At 39.9% G+C, this 18,245-nt stretch overlaps 1 protein-coding gene across 4 annotated transcripts in view; it reads right to left on the bottom strand.

Annotated features, from left to right (window-relative positions):
- Window positions 1–653: 653 nt before the first annotated feature.
- Window positions 654–18,245, bottom strand: part of prickle3 (prickle homolog 3) — a 38,087-nt gene continuing 20,495 nt past the window's right edge. For all 4 annotated transcript variants that reach the window (XM_061983393.2, XM_061983414.1, XM_061983400.1 and 1 more), the window contains 9 exons: window positions 13,181–13,364; window positions 12,982–13,095; window positions 7,475–7,612; window positions 7,146–7,349; window positions 6,459–6,645; window positions 4,443–4,769; window positions 4,093–4,368; window positions 3,667–4,020; window positions 654–1,782 (listed from right to left, as the gene is read on the bottom strand). In XM_061983393.2, coding sequence (XP_061839377.1) covers window positions 1,352–1,782; window positions 3,667–4,020; window positions 4,093–4,368; window positions 4,443–4,769; window positions 6,459–6,645; window positions 7,146–7,349; window positions 7,475–7,612; window positions 12,982–13,095; window positions 13,181–13,364 — 2,215 coding nt within the window. In that variant the 3' untranslated portion in view covers window positions 654–1,351. The remainder of the gene's footprint in view (window positions 1,783–3,666; window positions 4,021–4,092; window positions 4,369–4,442; window positions 4,770–6,458; window positions 6,646–7,145; window positions 7,350–7,474; window positions 7,613–12,981; window positions 13,096–13,180; window positions 13,365–18,245) is intronic.

Genomic DNA, 18,245 nt, shown 5'->3' with positions numbered 1-18,245 from the left:
GTTTTCTCACGTTATTTTCTGTGTATTGATCTGTTATTGCATGGCACATATATTCCTGTTATATGTTGTACCGCTTTTTGCGTGCTTGCCTAATAAACAATTATTAGGAAAACAAATAATTACCTGCTTGATACCGGAACACTAGCAATATTTTTTTTAACAATGTTTTTTTAAATATATATTTAGAATAGTTATTTGGACTATTTTATTTTTCAATATTGGGTTATGAAAAATGTATACATATACCTAATTTGTGCGCACGGTAAAGTAAAGCTGTTAAATTACATTTTGAGATATTAAACCATTTTACCATGAATTTGATTAACGTGGACCCCGACTTAAACAAGTTGAAAAACTTTTTCGGGTGTTACCATTTAGTGGTCAATTGTACGGATTATGTACTGTACTGTGCAATCTACTATTAAAAGTTTTAATCAAACATATTTAAAAATGCATTTTTGTGTCTTCTAAATCAATTATGCTGGAAATAATGCGTTTGTCAACCAGGACACATTTACTGCAACCATAAACTCATTCAACATTCATTAGAATCCCTTGAACCACCAAATACAATAATAAAACATTTTACACTGCTTGGCTTTTGCATTTATATACATTCAATATTTTCACTATTATTGAAATTGTTTTGAGTAACTACTACAGTTCATCCATCTAACCATCCATTTTCTACCGCTTATCCCTTTCGGGATTGCGGGGGGTGCTGGAGCCTATCTCAGCTACAATCGGGCGGAAGGCAGGGTACACCCTGGACAAGTCGCCACCTCATCGCAGGACCAACACAGATGCAGACAACATTCACACACTAGGGCCAATTTTTAGTGTTGCCAATCAACCTATCCCCAGATGCATGTTATAAATGATAGTAAATCTAATTATTATGTAATATATTTAATGTCTCATTTATGAGGTCTCATTTATTGGTTGATACTTTCTCCACTTTAAATGTACATTTGTAACAACTTCAAAGGTGAAAGTAACATTTCCCTGCAGGGTCACTGATTATTGTATGGAAAATAAATGACTGAATAAACAACAACACAAAACTTCTCAAAGTTCATACAGTACGTGAAGATGTCTGCTGGAAAAAATTGTGATGATGACCCAAAGGACCTTCAAATCTGTCACATTATGCTCAAAGTGTAGATCAGTCCAAAAATAATATCTCATATCTTTCTCAACAGGTAAAAAATACATATTGTGAATGACAAATGTAAAAGTAGCAACATGTTAGCCTATAACAACCCATTAATCATTCATACAGTACCCATCACTTAGTCTTGTGCGGTAAATAATTGTGACAACTACAGCGTGAGGTTTTCCAGGGTTTGTGTCAGGAGACAGTGCAATTTTTATCTTTGTCCTTAGCACCAAGACTGTGAGCTCGTCTCCGCCTGATACTGTCCCTCAGTCCCCACTGAGCTGGTTCTCCTTCTTCTTTTGTGTCTTTATCCTCCTTGGCTTCATGTTTTCGAAGCTGTGGAGGCAGAGGAATGGGCTGTCCAAGGAAATAGCCCTCTTGCTCCGAGTCGGACGATGAGGAGCAGGTGGAACAAGAGTCTTCATGTTTGTGCCGGCCCGGCTGCAGGACCAGAGAGGAGACATCGTTCCCTCTCTCGCCATGATCCAAAGTGTCCAGTGGAGGGCGGTCGGCCTGTGAATGCCGGGAGCTTCTGTCTGAGGTCGGGTGGAGGCTGGGGTCAGACGAAACGCGGCCACGACTCCAGCCGCGCCGCAGACTGCGTTGGTGGTAAGAGGATCCATCTAGTTCAACAACAACAACAATAATAAACTTTCTTGATTCTATGTGAGGTGAAAACTTTTCTTCAGCCTTGAGGCTGTTACACACATTAATATTTTCGAAATATTAAGATATGTTTTAACTTTTACAGACTCCACACATAAAGACAAAAAAATCAGGTATTGAGCATTTTTTAAAAGTGTGGTGTGCTCAACACAATACATACTAAACAACTCAGTTCACCATCAAGCCAGACTCTAGCCTTCAAACCAAAAATCTCCTGTGAACAACCTTGATCAAATGGAGGTGTACGATCTAAATATCGATACCATGGTAGATATTGACATTGGATCGATACTAGCATGGTTGGATCGATACTTTTGTTGTAGTTTATCCTTTATGTCGATTTTCTTCAGAGTTCATGCAACTCTTCTAGTCTGTCAGTGCATTAAAATTTTTAAATTAACATTTTTGTTACATTATTTTTTTGTCATTTTGCAATAGCGACTTTTTCTCAAACAATTGTGTGTACAGTAGTCCATCCATCCATTTTCCACCGCTTGTCCCTTTTCAGGGTCGCGGGGGGTGCTGGAGCTTATCTCAGCTGCATTTGGGGGAAGGCGGGGTACAGTAGTACAACTGAAAATTGATTATTTATAGACTACTGCATTGCTTTAAATTGTTCTATTTAGTTATTAAAATATGTTTATTTGCAGAACATATCTTGCCTGTGTTCTCATAATCAAAATCAACTATCTTCACAAAATTATTCAATGATGATGACGTTTCAAGTCAAAAAGTGTTGGTATCGGTACCAGTTTTGGCGATACTAGTCATGTACTTACTTGGTATCTGATCGATACCAACATTCACAGTGTCACCCACATCTAGTGAGCTAACAAAATCCAAGAAGAATTTTCAAAGCAACTAACTACTGTAGCAACAACCGGACCAACAGGCAATGTACAAGAGCACATAGAAGAGGGAAGGATGGCGATTTTAGGACTATTTTTGAAAGAAAAATCCCAAAATTAAAGAAAAAAAGAAGACTGGAAAAAGTCGTTAAGACGGCGTGAACACACACTTTATAAACTAGTGAGCAAGCTAGAGGCGAGTACTAATCAATAGAGTAGCTGCAATGCTTTTTTCAGCTTCCTGATAGGCTACTTTCTGTATGCAGTGTGACTTAATTCATGGAGTGATGACTCGGGCGGAGTCAGCATTCCACACAGACATGAAAAGTTTTGGACGTGAATAGTGAACACGTTTAATACTTACAGTTGTCAGTCGTAACCTGTTTTGGAGCCAATTATCATTCCAAATTCTCTTTTACCTTTATTGAGGACTCTTGGAAAAGTTATTTCTTGAATTCAATTGTGTTTCTTTCCTTCTTTATCAAAGTGCTTTCACTTGCAACTTTCTTTGGCCTCATCTTGGCTTATTTTGCAGTCGTACTCAACAAAAAAAGCACAAAGAATAAGTCACCAATGTGTATTCTTTGGTTGGGCACTCGTTTCTGCAGAACAATACTCTGGAAAACGGACTGGTTTGAGTTGCGCAATATTTGGTCGTACAATAACCGACAAGGTAAAGGAAAAACGGGGCAAACATTTGACTTACATTTTTGTCAAAAAAACGATTCATACAGAGTGTTGAGTGCCAAAGTCGACGTGTTACTTGAACAAGATGTCTATTGTCTCTATATACCACTATAAACTATGACCAAAACATTGTCACCGAGCAGTATTAACTTTCAATGGACAAATTCACTCTTAACACACCTCAGACCACAAGACAATCTTAGAAGACATGTGATAATCGGGCTTTGCGGTCAGTGGTTAGAAGTGGGAAAATGAGGACAAAAACAGACCGATTGTCTTCATGAGTCTACCCTTCTTTATCCTTACCGAGCAGATCCATCTGAGGTGGGATGCCTTTCTGTAGATGCAAACTGCTTCCAAACCCTCCTTTGACTTCATCTTCGTCCTGAGGGCTATCCTCATTATCTGGTGGCACTTCTTCATTCTCCTCTTCATCTTCTTCCTCATCCAGAGAGTAGCTGCTGCTGATTGGTTCCCTGAAGCTGACCCGCGTTGTCCCACTACGAGACAGTGCGGGTGGAGAATGGGAGGGGCTCTGCTCTGACTGGGGGGTGTTCAGAGGGGATGAGTCCTGCGGTATCACGTCTCGAGACTTTATTGGGAGAGGAGGCGGTTCAGGTGACATGTCAGTGTGTGATGTTGTGTTTGCCTGGAGAGCATCTGAAAAGGATGAATGTTTTAGCCAAAAACGAACATTTAATATTGATGTTTTTCAAAAATGGTCAGTAATACCTTTCATGACTTGATTAGTCTTTTCCACCCACTTCCTACAATCGGCACCAGTCGAGGTTCCTCTTGAACGAAGACTCGGTGCAGGATGCCCAGTATTTCCATTTAAAAGGCCGCTCACAGGCACTTTGATTCCACAGCCCTCTGGCAATAAATTGTAATGTGGAATGTTGCAGGGCCAAGAGGGTTTGAGACCATTTCCTCGATGAATGTGAGGGAGAGGTGAAAAGGAGCCTCTAGGATGAAGTCCATTTTGAACAGGAGTCAAGCAGTTGACACCTTGGACGACAACAGACAAAATGAAAATATTATCTTCCTAAATATTTTTAGGACAGTATTGAAGATGAACACACCTTTGTTTTCCAATAAAGTATAGATGCAATCTTTTACAGGACTTATAGGAGGTTTGACGCCCTCTATTGGCTGCAATGGGGAACCACACTGCATTTGCGGTGGTCCACAGCGCCTGCGCTGAAGTGGTCTGCTCTGCAGTGTCGAGTCACAAGAGTCAGAGTTTTTGGGGTCTTCCCCAAGTGAACAAGACCTGGAGCAGAAGATGAGCCCCCTGCGAGGGAGGAAGGGGCGTCCGAGCAGAGGTAGTCGACATCGGGAACAGCAGAAACAAAACTCCACGGCATGCCAGTGCTGACCCTCGTACGTCATCTGGCTCTGGTCGATGCCTACAAAATAAAATACAATTGTTAGCAGCAGCAAAACATGATAAAACACCTATGTATTAGTTTTTTTCTCCTGATATTTGAAATTAATTTTCTTATTCTAAGTAACAAAGCATGATACAGAAGGGTTGCTGATTTTATAATTTGTCAACATTTGGCCAGTCAGCAAGACAACCAAACATAGGACTCAAACAACAATGTGCTTTCCTGAATGTATAATAAAATATTCTACCATGGGACACTTTAATTAGATACACCTGCAAAATTAGAAACATCAATTCTATAGTATAAATAGCATCAGAATGTGATTAATTTAATATGGTTGTTATTGTTGGTGCATTTTGCTGTGGAGTACAACTACACTCTATGGTTATGATTTACTTCAGATATGCATACAGTTACAACATGTCCGAAAAGGAGTAGGAATAAGCACAGTTTATTTAATCCCGACACTTTTCCGTTTCATAGCAGTTTGTTATACATTTGTTTGTTTACTTCCTGTTCTCAATTTGTAACACAGAATAAATCAATCAATAAATAAATAATTAATAAGTTCTCAAAAAGAGTCAAGATTGATAGCAAAATTGTTTTCTTAATTAATATTCGTCTAGTTATCATTGTTTGACTTCCTTAATGCATAATTTTGGCTGTTTGCAAATGCACCAAATCATTGAATTTCAATATTCCATCCATCCATTTCCTACCGCTTTTCAATAAATAAAGGGTTTGAATGTTCTCCATATCCAACATTATGTATTATTCTAATTGACCTTTTTTGTAACATTGTTAGTTAATGAAGTGTACTTTTGTAATTATTTCCCCATATTTCTGCACAATAACTCAGATATGGTAACACTAGCGAGCAGTAGAGAATATGGAGTAGTCCAGAACATATTCTGCTTTGTTCAATAATCAAGTATTTCTTGCAAAGTTATATTGTATATTTAACTCTAATTGACCTTTTTTGTAACATTGTTAGTTAATGAAGTGTACTTTTGTAATTATTTCCCCATATTTCTGCACAATAACTCAGATATGGTAACACTAGCGAGCAGTAGAGAATATGGAGTAGTCCAGAACATATTCTGCTTTGTTCAATAATCAAGTATTTCTTGCAAAGTTATATTGTATATTTCTTAGATGAGATTTCCAGTTCCTTTTATCATCTTTTATTACACCTAAAAATGTTATCTATTTTACTGTCAATGTCTACTCTGTCTGTTTGATTTTCTCTTCTACTGTTACCCAATAGCATTATTGCAAATTTATTTATATTCAAGGATAGTCTTTGATTATTTTTGTCAAACCATCTCTTTAATTGGTTCATTTCTTTTGTTTGTATTACCTTCCGAGCAAAATGCAGTCTAATCTTCTACGAATTGTACTAACTTTAAACTATTTGTAACTTTACATATATCATTTATATAGAGATTGAACAAGTTTGAGCATTGATTCCTAGGGTACGCCACAAGACATATTTATGTGTAAGCTGTTCTATTCTTATCAGGATTTTTTGTGGACGTGAAGAGAAATTTGACATACCAGATTGCACCTATGTGGCACCATCTCAAATAGAATAATTTCCTGCATTTGTCATCTATACGGTAAATCAAAGATAACATGCACAGAAATGTATGCCATCTTTCTTCGTCTGCTAGCTGCTTTGGAAGCACAGTGAATATCGTTCCTTACCGATGTGTTCTCCACAGGTGTCACAATACTCTGCATACAGCGACTCATAGCAAGAGCAGCAGAATGGCCGACACTCTCTCATGATGTAACGCTGACCGCCCAGCGGTGCCTCACACTCAAAACAGCAGAAGTGCTTCATGTGCCAAAACCTTCCTTCTGCTTCTGTGCATTCATCTGCAAAAATGATCTAAGATTGACAAGAGAACAGAACAAAGAGTGAATGTGACATAAACTGCAGTGGCGAACTGGTTGCAGATGTGCAATTTTCTACAGAGGATTTGGGTTGATAAGATGCTGGCACCCTGCTTTTGCGGGCTTAACTATTCCCTGAGTGAGAATCTTGTAGGTCAGTCGTGTCAGATTTATTAGTAAAGCATAGGCTAATCTGTCAAATCACTCACAGGTCCTTCATAACAAGAAGAATGCTTCTCTGGAAGGGAGTCATTTATATGAATTTACAGTATAAAACAACTCCTTCTGTCAGTTTTAAAGGTGTAACACACTCATGCAATTGACAGTTATAGGGAAAATGAAATTAGAAAATAATGTTCCAAAAGCCCGATGAAGATTTCCTTATAGGTATGGGCAGAGGCTAAGATCAGTTACTCCCTGATGATACAACAATGTTAAAAACAGCTTGCTGCTGTTGTTGAGGATACACAAGGATGACAACTGAGTAACAGTCACCTCATCACAAGCTTGACATCGGGGTTTGAGTCTCTCAGCGTGATGACGGCCACAGTAGATCTGTCCATCTTGGTAGAAGTAGATCAGATCGACCAGCAGCTCACTGCAGCAGGCACACTGGAAACACTGAGGGTGCCAACAATTGCCGTTTCCCGCCCGACTGGCAAACACTGCGATGTCTCCACCGGTTATCTTTCGGTCACACTGGAAAAAAAAGATTTACTATGAGAGGGTGGCATGCAAAAGGAGGGAAGTTCCAAGTCTCATGTTTTTTTACAAGCCTTATTTACTGTATGCATAGACAGAGTAAAATAAAAATGCCGCTCTACCTGCTTGCAGACACCTCCAGACATAGTGACGGGGAAGAGTCTGACGACGCCTCGCCCCACATTATCTCGTTTCCTCTGCTGGCTGAACAAACGTAACTCCTTCTTCTCCTCTTCCTTCAGAGCGTTGCAGTACTGTGGCTGAGGATGTACACAGAAATAAGTAAGTATGTTATAAGAAATAAATCAGTAAAATGCATTAAAGGGGTCATATCATGATTTTTTTCTACATTTAAAACACTTCTTTGTGGTCTACATAACATGTAATGGTGGTGCTTTGATCCAAATGTTGTTCTAACTGAGTTCTGAGTTATAACGTCTCTTCAGAATGCGCCGTTTTGTGAGCGGTCTTAGTTACGTGCCGAAGCCCTCCTGCAGGCCAAGCCCCCTTTGACTGCGTCTTCACCCCGTCCGTCAGTCATGTTGTAGTTTTTAGGGCTTCTATTGTCGGGATGTTACTGACGTCACGTCCGGCTCACGTCCCACCCAATGAGTATGCATGTTGGTCAAGTTAGCTCTGTTTTTAATGGGTACTCTGGGCTAATTAGCCTTTCTCGTAGAAAGAATGCCTTATGCTTGTGTTGTTTCCGACTGTACAAATCGTTCAAATCGCGAAAAGGATAAACGTTTCTTCATAGTTCCTCGAGAGGTAATTAAAAACAGAGGAAGAGTGCAAGGTTTTAGAGTTGAAGAATACATGAGTTTGCAGTGATTACTTTTTTAAAGGTTTGTTTGATACAATTTTAACGTTTATCATTTACCATTTAAGTACTATTTTGATATTATTTGTATTTCCTAAACACATGCTTGCTATGAGTGTTTCGAAAAGCACCAACTCGGCAAGTCTAAAAGAAAGCAAATGTCAGGAAAACCTAAAATAGTTAAGCTTTTACCAAAGGCAACAATCATTAATAAATATATCAGCACATACACGATGTTGACATCTTTAGTTATATTTTTAAAAAGATGTGGAAAACACAGCAACAACAATAACAACAATAACCATCAGTAGACACAAAGTAAAATCACCTTACCCGAGCATAAACGATGCGTATTTATCCGGGAGAGTCTTGATACCAATTTCCTTGACCCAGCCATACACAAAGAAGTTGTAGACCTCCACGCTTTTCAAAGTTTCGTGTTTTGTCATGTGCAATGGCGTCTGGAGCACAATAGTTCAATATGTCTGGGAACGTGACCGACGTACAATTCTTGATATCACTCGACCAAATCTTTTTTTGTAAAGTATAAGGATCTATTCCATTGCATAGTTAGTTTTTTTGCTCGTATCTGCTTTTTGCAGGAAGATTTAAGCCTCTTTTGTACTCAGACAGTTCACGTGCTGCTTGCAACAGGTAAGAAAAGTTGGTTTTGTATAATATGACCTCTTGGAGGAGTCAGTTAAGCTAGAACTAGCCAGCGCCAGGCTGGATAATTCCTGTACGCATAGCAATTTTCTTAGAATAACACACAACTCACATAATGTGTTTTCTGTTGTGAATGTGTCCGGGGTAGATATGCATTCTACTGAGGTGGCAAATCATGATGCGTTCAGTCGATCGCAGCATCAAGCAAACAATCTGAAAATTCCCGTCGTATCAATTCCTAGATATGGTCGAAACTATTTAAAGTGCACTACGTATAATAAACGCAACATTATTAATATTTCTACTACGGATAATTTAAACAAAAACTCGTCAAAACAGCCCAATACTTATAATATGGGCTTTTTAAACATAAGATCATTGTCTCCCAAAACGTTATTAGTTAATGAGGTCATTAGAGACAACAATCTTAACGTCATTGGTCTTAGCGAAACCTGGCTCAAACCAGACGAATTTTTTGCGCTAAATGAGGCATCTCCTCCTAACTATACGAATGCGCATATTGCCCGTCCCCTTAAAAGGGGTGGGGGGGTCGCACTAATATACAATGAAAACTTTAACCTTACCCCTAACCTAAATAATAAATACAAATCGTTTGAGGTGCTTACTATGAGGTCTGTCGCACCGCTGCCTCTCGATATGGCTGTTATCTACCGCCCCCCAGGGCCCTACTCGGACTTTATTAATGAATTCTCAGAGTTCGTTGCTGATCTAGTGACGTACGCAGACAATATAATCATAATGGGGGACTTTAATATCCATATGAATACCCCATCGGACCCTCAGTGCGTGGCGCTCCAGACTATAATTGATAGCTGTGGTCTTACACAAATAATAAATGAACCTACGCATCGCAACGGCAATACGATAGATCTAGTGCTGGTCAGGGGTGTCACCACCTCCAAAGTTATGGTACTCCCGTATACTAAAGTAATGTCCGATCATTACCTTATAAAATTCGAAGTTCTGACTCATTGTCAACAAACTAATAATAATAATAACTGCTATAGCAGCCGCAACATTAATGCCGCCACAACGATGACTCTTGCTGACTTACTGCCTTCGGTAATGGCACCATTCCCAAATTATGTCGGCTCTATTGATAACCTCACTAACAACTTTGACAATGCCCTGCGCAAAACCATTGATAGTATAGCACCGCTAAAACAAAAAAGGGCCCCTAAAAGGCGCACCCCATGGTTTACAGAGGAAACCAGAGCTCATAAATTATCATGTAGAAAGTTGGAACGCAAATGGCGCGCGACCAAGCTTGAGGTTTTCCATCAAGCATGGAGTGATAGTTTAATATCGTATAAACGCATGCTTACCTTAGCTAAAGCTAAATATTACTCAAATCTCATCCGCCTCAACAAAAACGACCCTAAATTTTTGTTTAGTACAGTAGCATCGCTAACCCAACAAGGGACTCCTCCCAATAGCTCCACCCACTCGGCAGATGACTTTATGAATTTCTTTAATAAGAAAATTGAACTCATTAGAAAGGAGATTAAAGACAACGCATCCCAGCTACAACTGGGTTCTATGAACACAGATACAACTGTATCTACGACGGATACTGCAATACAAAATAGTCCCTCTCTTTATGATGAAATAACATTAGAGGAACTATTACAGCGTGTAAGTGGGATAAAACAAACAACATGTTTACTTGACCCACTTCCTGGGAAACTTATCAAGGAGCTTTTTGTATTATTAGGTCCATCAGTGCTAAATATTATAAACTTATCACTTTCCTCTGGCACTGTTCCCCTAGCATTCAAGAAAGCGGTTATTCATCCTCTGCTCAAAAGACCTAACCTTGATCCTGACCTCATGGTAAACTACCGACCGGTGTCCCACCTTCCCTTTATTTCGAAAATCCTCGAAAAAATTGTCGCACAGCAGCTAAATGAACACTTAGTGTCTAACAATCTCTGTGAACCTTTTCAATCCGGTTTCAGGGCAAATCACTCTACGGAGACAGCCCTCGCAAAAATGACTAATGATCTACTGCTAACCATGGATTCTGATGCGTCATCTATGTTGCTGCTTCTTGATCTTAGCGCTGCTTTCGATACCGTCGATCATAATATTTTATTAGAGCGTATCAAAACACGTATTGGTATGTCAGACTTAGCTTTGTCGTGGTTTAACTCTTATCTTACTGACAGGATGCAATGCGTCTCCCATAATAATGTGACCTCGGACTATGTTAAGGTAACGTGCGGAGTTCCTCAGGGTTCGGTTCTTGGCCCTGCACTCTTTAGTATTTACATGCTGCCGCTAGGCGACATCATACGCAAATACGGTGTTAGCTTTCATTGTTATGCTGATGACACCCAACTCTACATGCCCCTAAAGCTGACCAACACGCCGGATTGTAGTCAGCTGGAGGCGTGTCTTAATGAAATTAAACAATGGATGTCCGCTAACTTCTTGCAACTCAACGCCAAGAAAACGGAAATGCTGATTATCGGTCCTGCTAAACACCGACATTTATTTAATAATACCACCTTAACATTTGACAACCAAACAATTACACAAGGCGAATCAGTAAAGAATCTGGGTATTATCTTCGACCCAACTCTCTCGTTTGAGTCACACATTAAGAGTGTTACTAAAACGGCCTTCTTTCATCTCCGTAATATCGCTAAAATTCGTTCTATTTTATCCACTAGCGACGCTGAGATCATTATTCATGCGTTCGTTACGTCTCGTCTCGACTATTGTAACGTATTATTTTCGGGGCTCCCTATGTCTAGCATTAAAAAATTACAGTTGGTACAAAATGCGGCTGCTAGACTTTTGACAAGAACAAGAAAGTTTGATCATATTACGCCTATACTGGCTCACCTGCACTGGCTTCCTGTGCACTTAAGATGTGACTTTAAGGTTTTACTACTTACGTATAAAATACTACACCCGTCTAGCTCCATCCTATCTTGCCGATTGTATTGTACCATATGTCCCGGCAAGAAATCTGCGTTCAAAGAACTCCGGCTTATTAGTGATTCCCAGAGCCCAAAAAAAGTCTGCGGGCTATAGAGCGTTTTCTATTCGGGCTCCAGTACTATGGAATGCCCTCCCGGTGACAATTAGAGATGCTACCTCAGTAGAAGCATTTAAGTCCCATCTTAAAACTCATTTGTATACTCTAGCCTTTAAATAGCCCCCCTGTTAGACCAGTTGATCTGCCGTTTCTTTTCTTTTCTCCTCTGCTCCCCTTTTCCTTGAGGGGCGGGGGTGCACAGGTCCGGTGGCCATGGATGAAGTGCTGGCTGTCCAGAGTCGGGACCCGGGGTGGACCGCTCGCCTGTGCATCGGCAGGGAACATCTCTGCGCTGCTGACCCGTCTCCGCTCGGGATGGTGTCCTGCTGGCCCCACTATGGACTGGACTCTTACTATTATGTTGGATCCACTATGGACTGGACTCTCACAATATTATGTCAGACCCACTCGACATCCATTGCTTTCGGTCTCCCCTAGAGGGGGGGGGTTACCCACATATGCGGTCCTCTCCAAGGTTTCTCATAGTCATTCACATCGACGTCCCACTGGGGTGAGTTTTTCCTTGCCCGTATGTGGGCTTTGTACCGAGGATGTCGTTGTGGCTTGTGCAGCCCTTTGAGACACTTGTGATTTAGGGCTATATAAATAAAGATTGATTGATTGATTGATTTAAATTGTTCAAACATAAAACGTAATTGTATTCAATATATTTATTGTAATATTCAAGGTAATGAATTACTCAGGTAATCAATTGTTGAAAAAAAGGTGTTTTGCCTTGTTATTGGCAGCAAATCTAAAAAAAACTACTTCAAACCCTCATGAAGGGTTTAGGCACAGCCCAATGAAGAAATAATAACGAATTAATGTGCCTTTCTATAAATGTGTATCCAATACGTGTTTCAAGTATTTGTCCTTTGTTGGAGAGCTGAGTTGTGCAGTGAAAGAAAATCCTGAATCTGCCCCCGACTTTTTAAAAATGTATGACTTCTTCACTGATTCATGCACTATTCCGCCTTTGATTTGATTCAGACATGACCGTGTCTTTGACTTTGCTTAAATGGTTAATTGTATAAGGTATTTACTGTGTTTCAATCAATATTCTACAACAGTGCTACCTCACTGTCGTGGGCAGGAAGTTGGTGCAGCAACTGTCTGATTCGGTATCTTTCCCCTGCGCTGTTCACATAGGGCACCCTGTCCTCTGGCAAGCAGCTAAAATACTGGTACACCTGCAAAATTGACAAGTGTTCATATTACAAACGTAGGTTATATCCTGCAGACAGATTTCAGTAAGTTTTTGAGCAATGAGGCCACCTGCTCAGGCTTGAGTCCGGACGGTACCCAGGCGTACTCCTCAGAGGCGCAGCCCGAGTCGTCATCGGAGATGGAGTGTCTCTGGAAATCGGACACCAACTTTGTCATCATCTTCTCCAGCTGGCTTGGCATTGAGCGCACAGCATGATCCTCTCGCACACACTTGCAGTGCACACAGATCTTCCTGTGGACACAATAACACTTTGTCTTAATACAAGAAGTTATTTAAACTTACCGATACAGTGAGGAGATTCTTAATTGTTACACAATCATGTCAAAAGGTCTAATTATTGGCATGAGAAAACATCTAAGCAGATTGGAAAAACTACTAAAATCTGGATTAAGAACTGTGAAACAAATTATTAAAAAGTTTGTCAGGACAGTGGTAGAACTTTTTCACAAATCTCAAATCATCTTATAGTGATGATTGCATCTCAGGTAAGAAATACATTTTGTGGCATTTAGGTATGCATGATTTTGTGAAAAAACCTAATTGCGATTTTTCTCTATAAAACTGCGATTGCAATTCAATTTGAGATTTTTATATGTTATACATATAAATGCATAAAACTGCGAAAACAAATATAGTGAAGGAAGACATGTTACTTTTAGACTGTCAACATATTGTCTCAAGGTGCCACACATTAAAACAATATGCAATTTTTTAATATTTACAACAAAAAAAAGGCATAATGCAGAGGGACTCAGAGCGTTTGTCTACATCATGCTCTTTAACTGAAGAAATAACCGATAAAAACTATATAGTGAAGAAAAGATAGATTTGCTACAACAGGAGTGGTACGAGTGACAGCACGCTGCAAAGTCTGTTTAAAAAAGTCAGTAGCAATTTATTGCAGCATCTGAAGAAGAGGCATCCAACCAAGTGGGGGAAATGCAACAAGAAGACAAAGAAGACCGTAACAACAAACAAAAAAAAACTCCTGCTAAAAAGCTGGGAAGCGCTTGTGAAGCATAAAGCGGCATAAAGCTCTTAGCATATCAATAAACATAACAGTCGCCAGAGGCGAACAATAGCAACCTGAAAGTAAACAAAGTAAACAAATGGAGTAAAGGAGTGCTAGGAACAGAACTAAAAACACTAAACATAGGGAAACCACAAACAAAGGAAAAACAAGACCAGGTCATGACAGTAAGTAGAAATACTTTTGACTATTTATGTAAATTTTGTTCCGTTTAAAATCTCATTTGATAAACGTTTGGACAATTTACTCTGCTAATTTTCATTAGCCTGTCATTAGCTGGTCCATTGTATGTTAGCATTAAGCTAGCGGCATTAAAGCCAAACTTCATCTGGTATAATTGCTTCTTTCTGTTTATAACAAACTTTATTGTTAACATGTTTCCTACATGAATGTGCACTTCATATGTATATTAATGTACTTTCCTTTCCTTGCACATCATTATCAAAGATAAAGGCGGTCCAACGGAATATTAGAGTGTTTGACCTTGTTTTAGGCCAGTCAGTCAGTGTTGAACAAAAGTAGTTAAAACAAGAACAACTTTCAAATTTTTGGCAGTGACAAACACCTGCCAGGTCATGTTGTATGTGCGCCTTACCCTATATTTTTCAGCAGTTTATTGGGCAATTGTAAGAATAAAGATGTCACAGTTACATTAAAAAAACATGACACAGGTTGTAGAAAGGTATGGTGTATAATACATAATTCTGAAATCAATATATTGACAACAGGCATGCGCCATCCAACCCTGTTAATGAAGGAGTGCAGAATCGTCCCAGGTTTCAGTCAAGATGTTCGTTTCTGAATTTGCAAATACCACACCCCACCCTCTCCAAAATGATCATGATTAATCTTTTGAAAATATACACTGGTTAAATAAACATTTTGAAGTCAGCCTCGCTATATTTCTTTTCCAGACGCGGTCGAAAATAAACTTTATGGACGTTATAAAACGTTTTATGCGCTTGCCACGATTAAATGGAAATAATACATCATCCTAACCTTTTTTTGTGTTTTTCACAAACTTTTTTTTGGTGTTTACTCACAGCCTGAGGAGTTCCTCCCCCTCAGACTAAGATATTTCCGAATAAGTACATACACTTTGCTGTGATGTCACAACATAGCCAGACTGCAAAACCCAGCGAACAGAGGCATTCAACATGCGCGTACAAGCTCAAGCCAAAATGCAAGAATCTTAAGATTTGATTCTTTGGCATTGTTTAACACAAGTATCCAACATTCTATAAGTCTGAAAAGACAAAATTAAGCATAGGTCCCCTTTAAGAAAATTTGAAAAACAATTGGAATCATTAACATTTCTTTTTAACATTGATCAATTGGGGACGGCGTGGCGCTGTTGGGAGAGTGGCCGTACCAGCTACCTGAGGGTTCCTGGTTCAATCCCCACCTTCTACCAACCTAGTCACGTCCGTTGTGTCCTTGAACAAGACACTTCACCCTTGCTCCTGATGGGTCGTGGTTAGCGCCTTGCATGGCAGCTCCCGCCATCAGTGTGTGAATGTCTGTGTTAATGGGTGAATGTAGAAATAATGTCAAAGCGCTTTGAGTACTTTGAAGGTAGAAAAGCGCTATACAAGTATAACCCTTTAAAAAAAAAATCAATGATCAAATATAAATATTCCTTTTATCATTACTCCCACTTTCTTAATAATGACCTCACCTGCCTCCCCTGACCGCACGTCAGTGACATCACGGTTTCTTTAACGTAGGCATTCCATTTTTGAAGTGTGAAATGCACACTAGTCACATTCTGTGACTCCCAATTCCAGCAGTCAATCACATTGGGATTAGGAACAACAAAGAAACATCTTTGAAATATATGCAGAAAAAGGTCTCAACAGAAAAAGTGTTAAGTTTTCCACCATTCACACTCGACGCGACTAAATTTGATTTTAATCCCATCAGTGACAAAACTGAGGCACAGAGATCACGACTTGTTGTTTTTGCACACATTCTACCAACATCCCACTTCCATTAAGGGCGGCAAGCCCCCTCATTTGTGTCCCAAACAGGCGGTAAATGAGGTCACTGGCTTAAGGCAGAGGAGGGAGAAGATGGGAGCGGTAATCTCCCTCAGCCTAACATCAAACCCCCTCTCGTCCTTGGACTCCACATCTGTCATCGGGTAGGCTCGTTTGTAGGAGCGGCTGATGGAGGGTCCATCGTAGAAGACAGAGGGGTGTCATGTTCGTTTGCAGGGGGCGGCCATGTGGCAAAGTATTGCACTTATATCTCTGTTGCATAAGAGGCTGCCAGCTGGTACGAGTGGCTCAAGTTGGCACAAAGCTGATTTATCAAAGCACACAACCGTCACACACTGACATCCACTACAGACACACACACAAAAGTGGATGTACACAGCATGACAACTACTATTCTGCCTAAATTTGGGATACTGTGTATTCAATCATGTTACTACTAAAGTAAATGTTTTAATTGTAGCATTTTTAATGCACAAAATGTATCTAAATAACACCCGCATCCTTAAATGTTCATGTCTAAATAGAGGAAAACAGGATGAGTGTAAGGAGACAGCTGGCGACATGGCAGGGTTGCATCCTCAACCCACTGTCCACAATGTGATGGAAAAAACATTTCATAGCTACGTAATTGATACAAATAAGACCCCCAAAAGTTTTAACATCAGTCAATTTGGCATAAAAGAAAAGCAGATAATCTAATGTCACGTCTCCATTTGGAGGATTGCGCTATTAAGTGAAAAAAGAACGAGTATTAACCTAGGTAATTTATTTCTAACACAATGATAATAAGAAGGTTAAAAGTGAGTCTATACATTAACCCCTAATACTTTTCTTAGGACCCCAACCTAAGCAGAGGTGTACCAGGATCATGCACTCACAGTCACAACAGTACTCTCGTGCAGTTTAATAAGATCCAATATAGGCTTGCAGAAAATAAGTTCTAAGTAGGGCTGGGCGATATTGCCTTTTTTTAATATCGCGATATTTTAAGGCCATATCGCGATACACGATATATATCTCGATATTTTGCCTTAGCCTTGAATGAACACTTGATGCATATAATCACAGCAGTATGATGATTCTATGTGTCTACATTAAAACATTCTTCTTCATACTGCATTAATATATGCTACTTTTAAACTTTCATGCAGAGAAGGAAATCACAACAAAAAAAATCAATATTTTTTCCATACGGTGTTGATCTGGAAATGTTTTCCTCGGCATTTTGATGGTGTGGGAGTGTGGCACCGAACGGAGATATTGACGTGCGGAGTAAGCACTCTTCATTGTCTAGCGGGTGACTTTTCAAATGATGCTACATATTAGCAGTGTAGCCGAGTGTCCTGGGTTCGCCTATACAGTGTACTTATCTAATAAAATAATAAACGGGAGACATTAGAGCAGGTTCGGTAGCCACCGCTTCTTTAATGTCAACATCACACACCTCCTTCCACAACCACACACACCCTACGTCACAGCCCTACGGCAACTCTGGAGGGACAAAATTCCTCCTCCTTACCTAACACACTCCGGTAACTTGGGACACCCTGAACTGTTTGTTACAGCAGTAATGCTACTTTTTATAGCAACGCTTTTGCCCTACACTTGACAAATTACGGTTGTCAGTTCGACATATTCCCACTTGAAGCCAAACCACCGCCAGACGATGGACCCCCTGCTGTTTTTTGGGGGAAGTAATTATTCCTCCATTTGTTACCAGATTTGCACCGTCTTTCTCTTGTATTAGCGCACACACCGCTCCGCTAGCATCACAGTTAACGTTACCCATGCTGCTACCTCTCTGCTCGGGGAGGGCGTATACGTATGTGATGTATGTCGTGACAGTATGTGACGTGTGTAAGAAGGTGCGCTTGTCTGTCTGTGAGAAGGAGACACAGGAAAGAGGAGGAGAGCCTGTAGTGTAATGCCCGCAGCTAAAAGCAACTGCGTGAGAACGTATACTCGATATCACGATATAGTCATTTTCTATATCGCACAGAGACAAACCCGCGATATATCGCGTATATCGATATATCGCCCAGCCCTAGTTCTAAGTTTACCAATATTTTTGAGGTTGCAGGT

Source organism: Nerophis lumbriciformis, linkage group LG01 (genome assembly GCF_033978685.3).
Source record: "Nerophis lumbriciformis linkage group LG01, RoL_Nlum_v2.1, whole genome shotgun sequence".
Classification (NCBI taxonomy): Eukaryota; Metazoa; Chordata; class Actinopteri; order Syngnathiformes; family Syngnathidae; genus Nerophis; species Nerophis lumbriciformis.
This window is presented reverse-complemented; position numbering and strand designations above follow the sequence as displayed.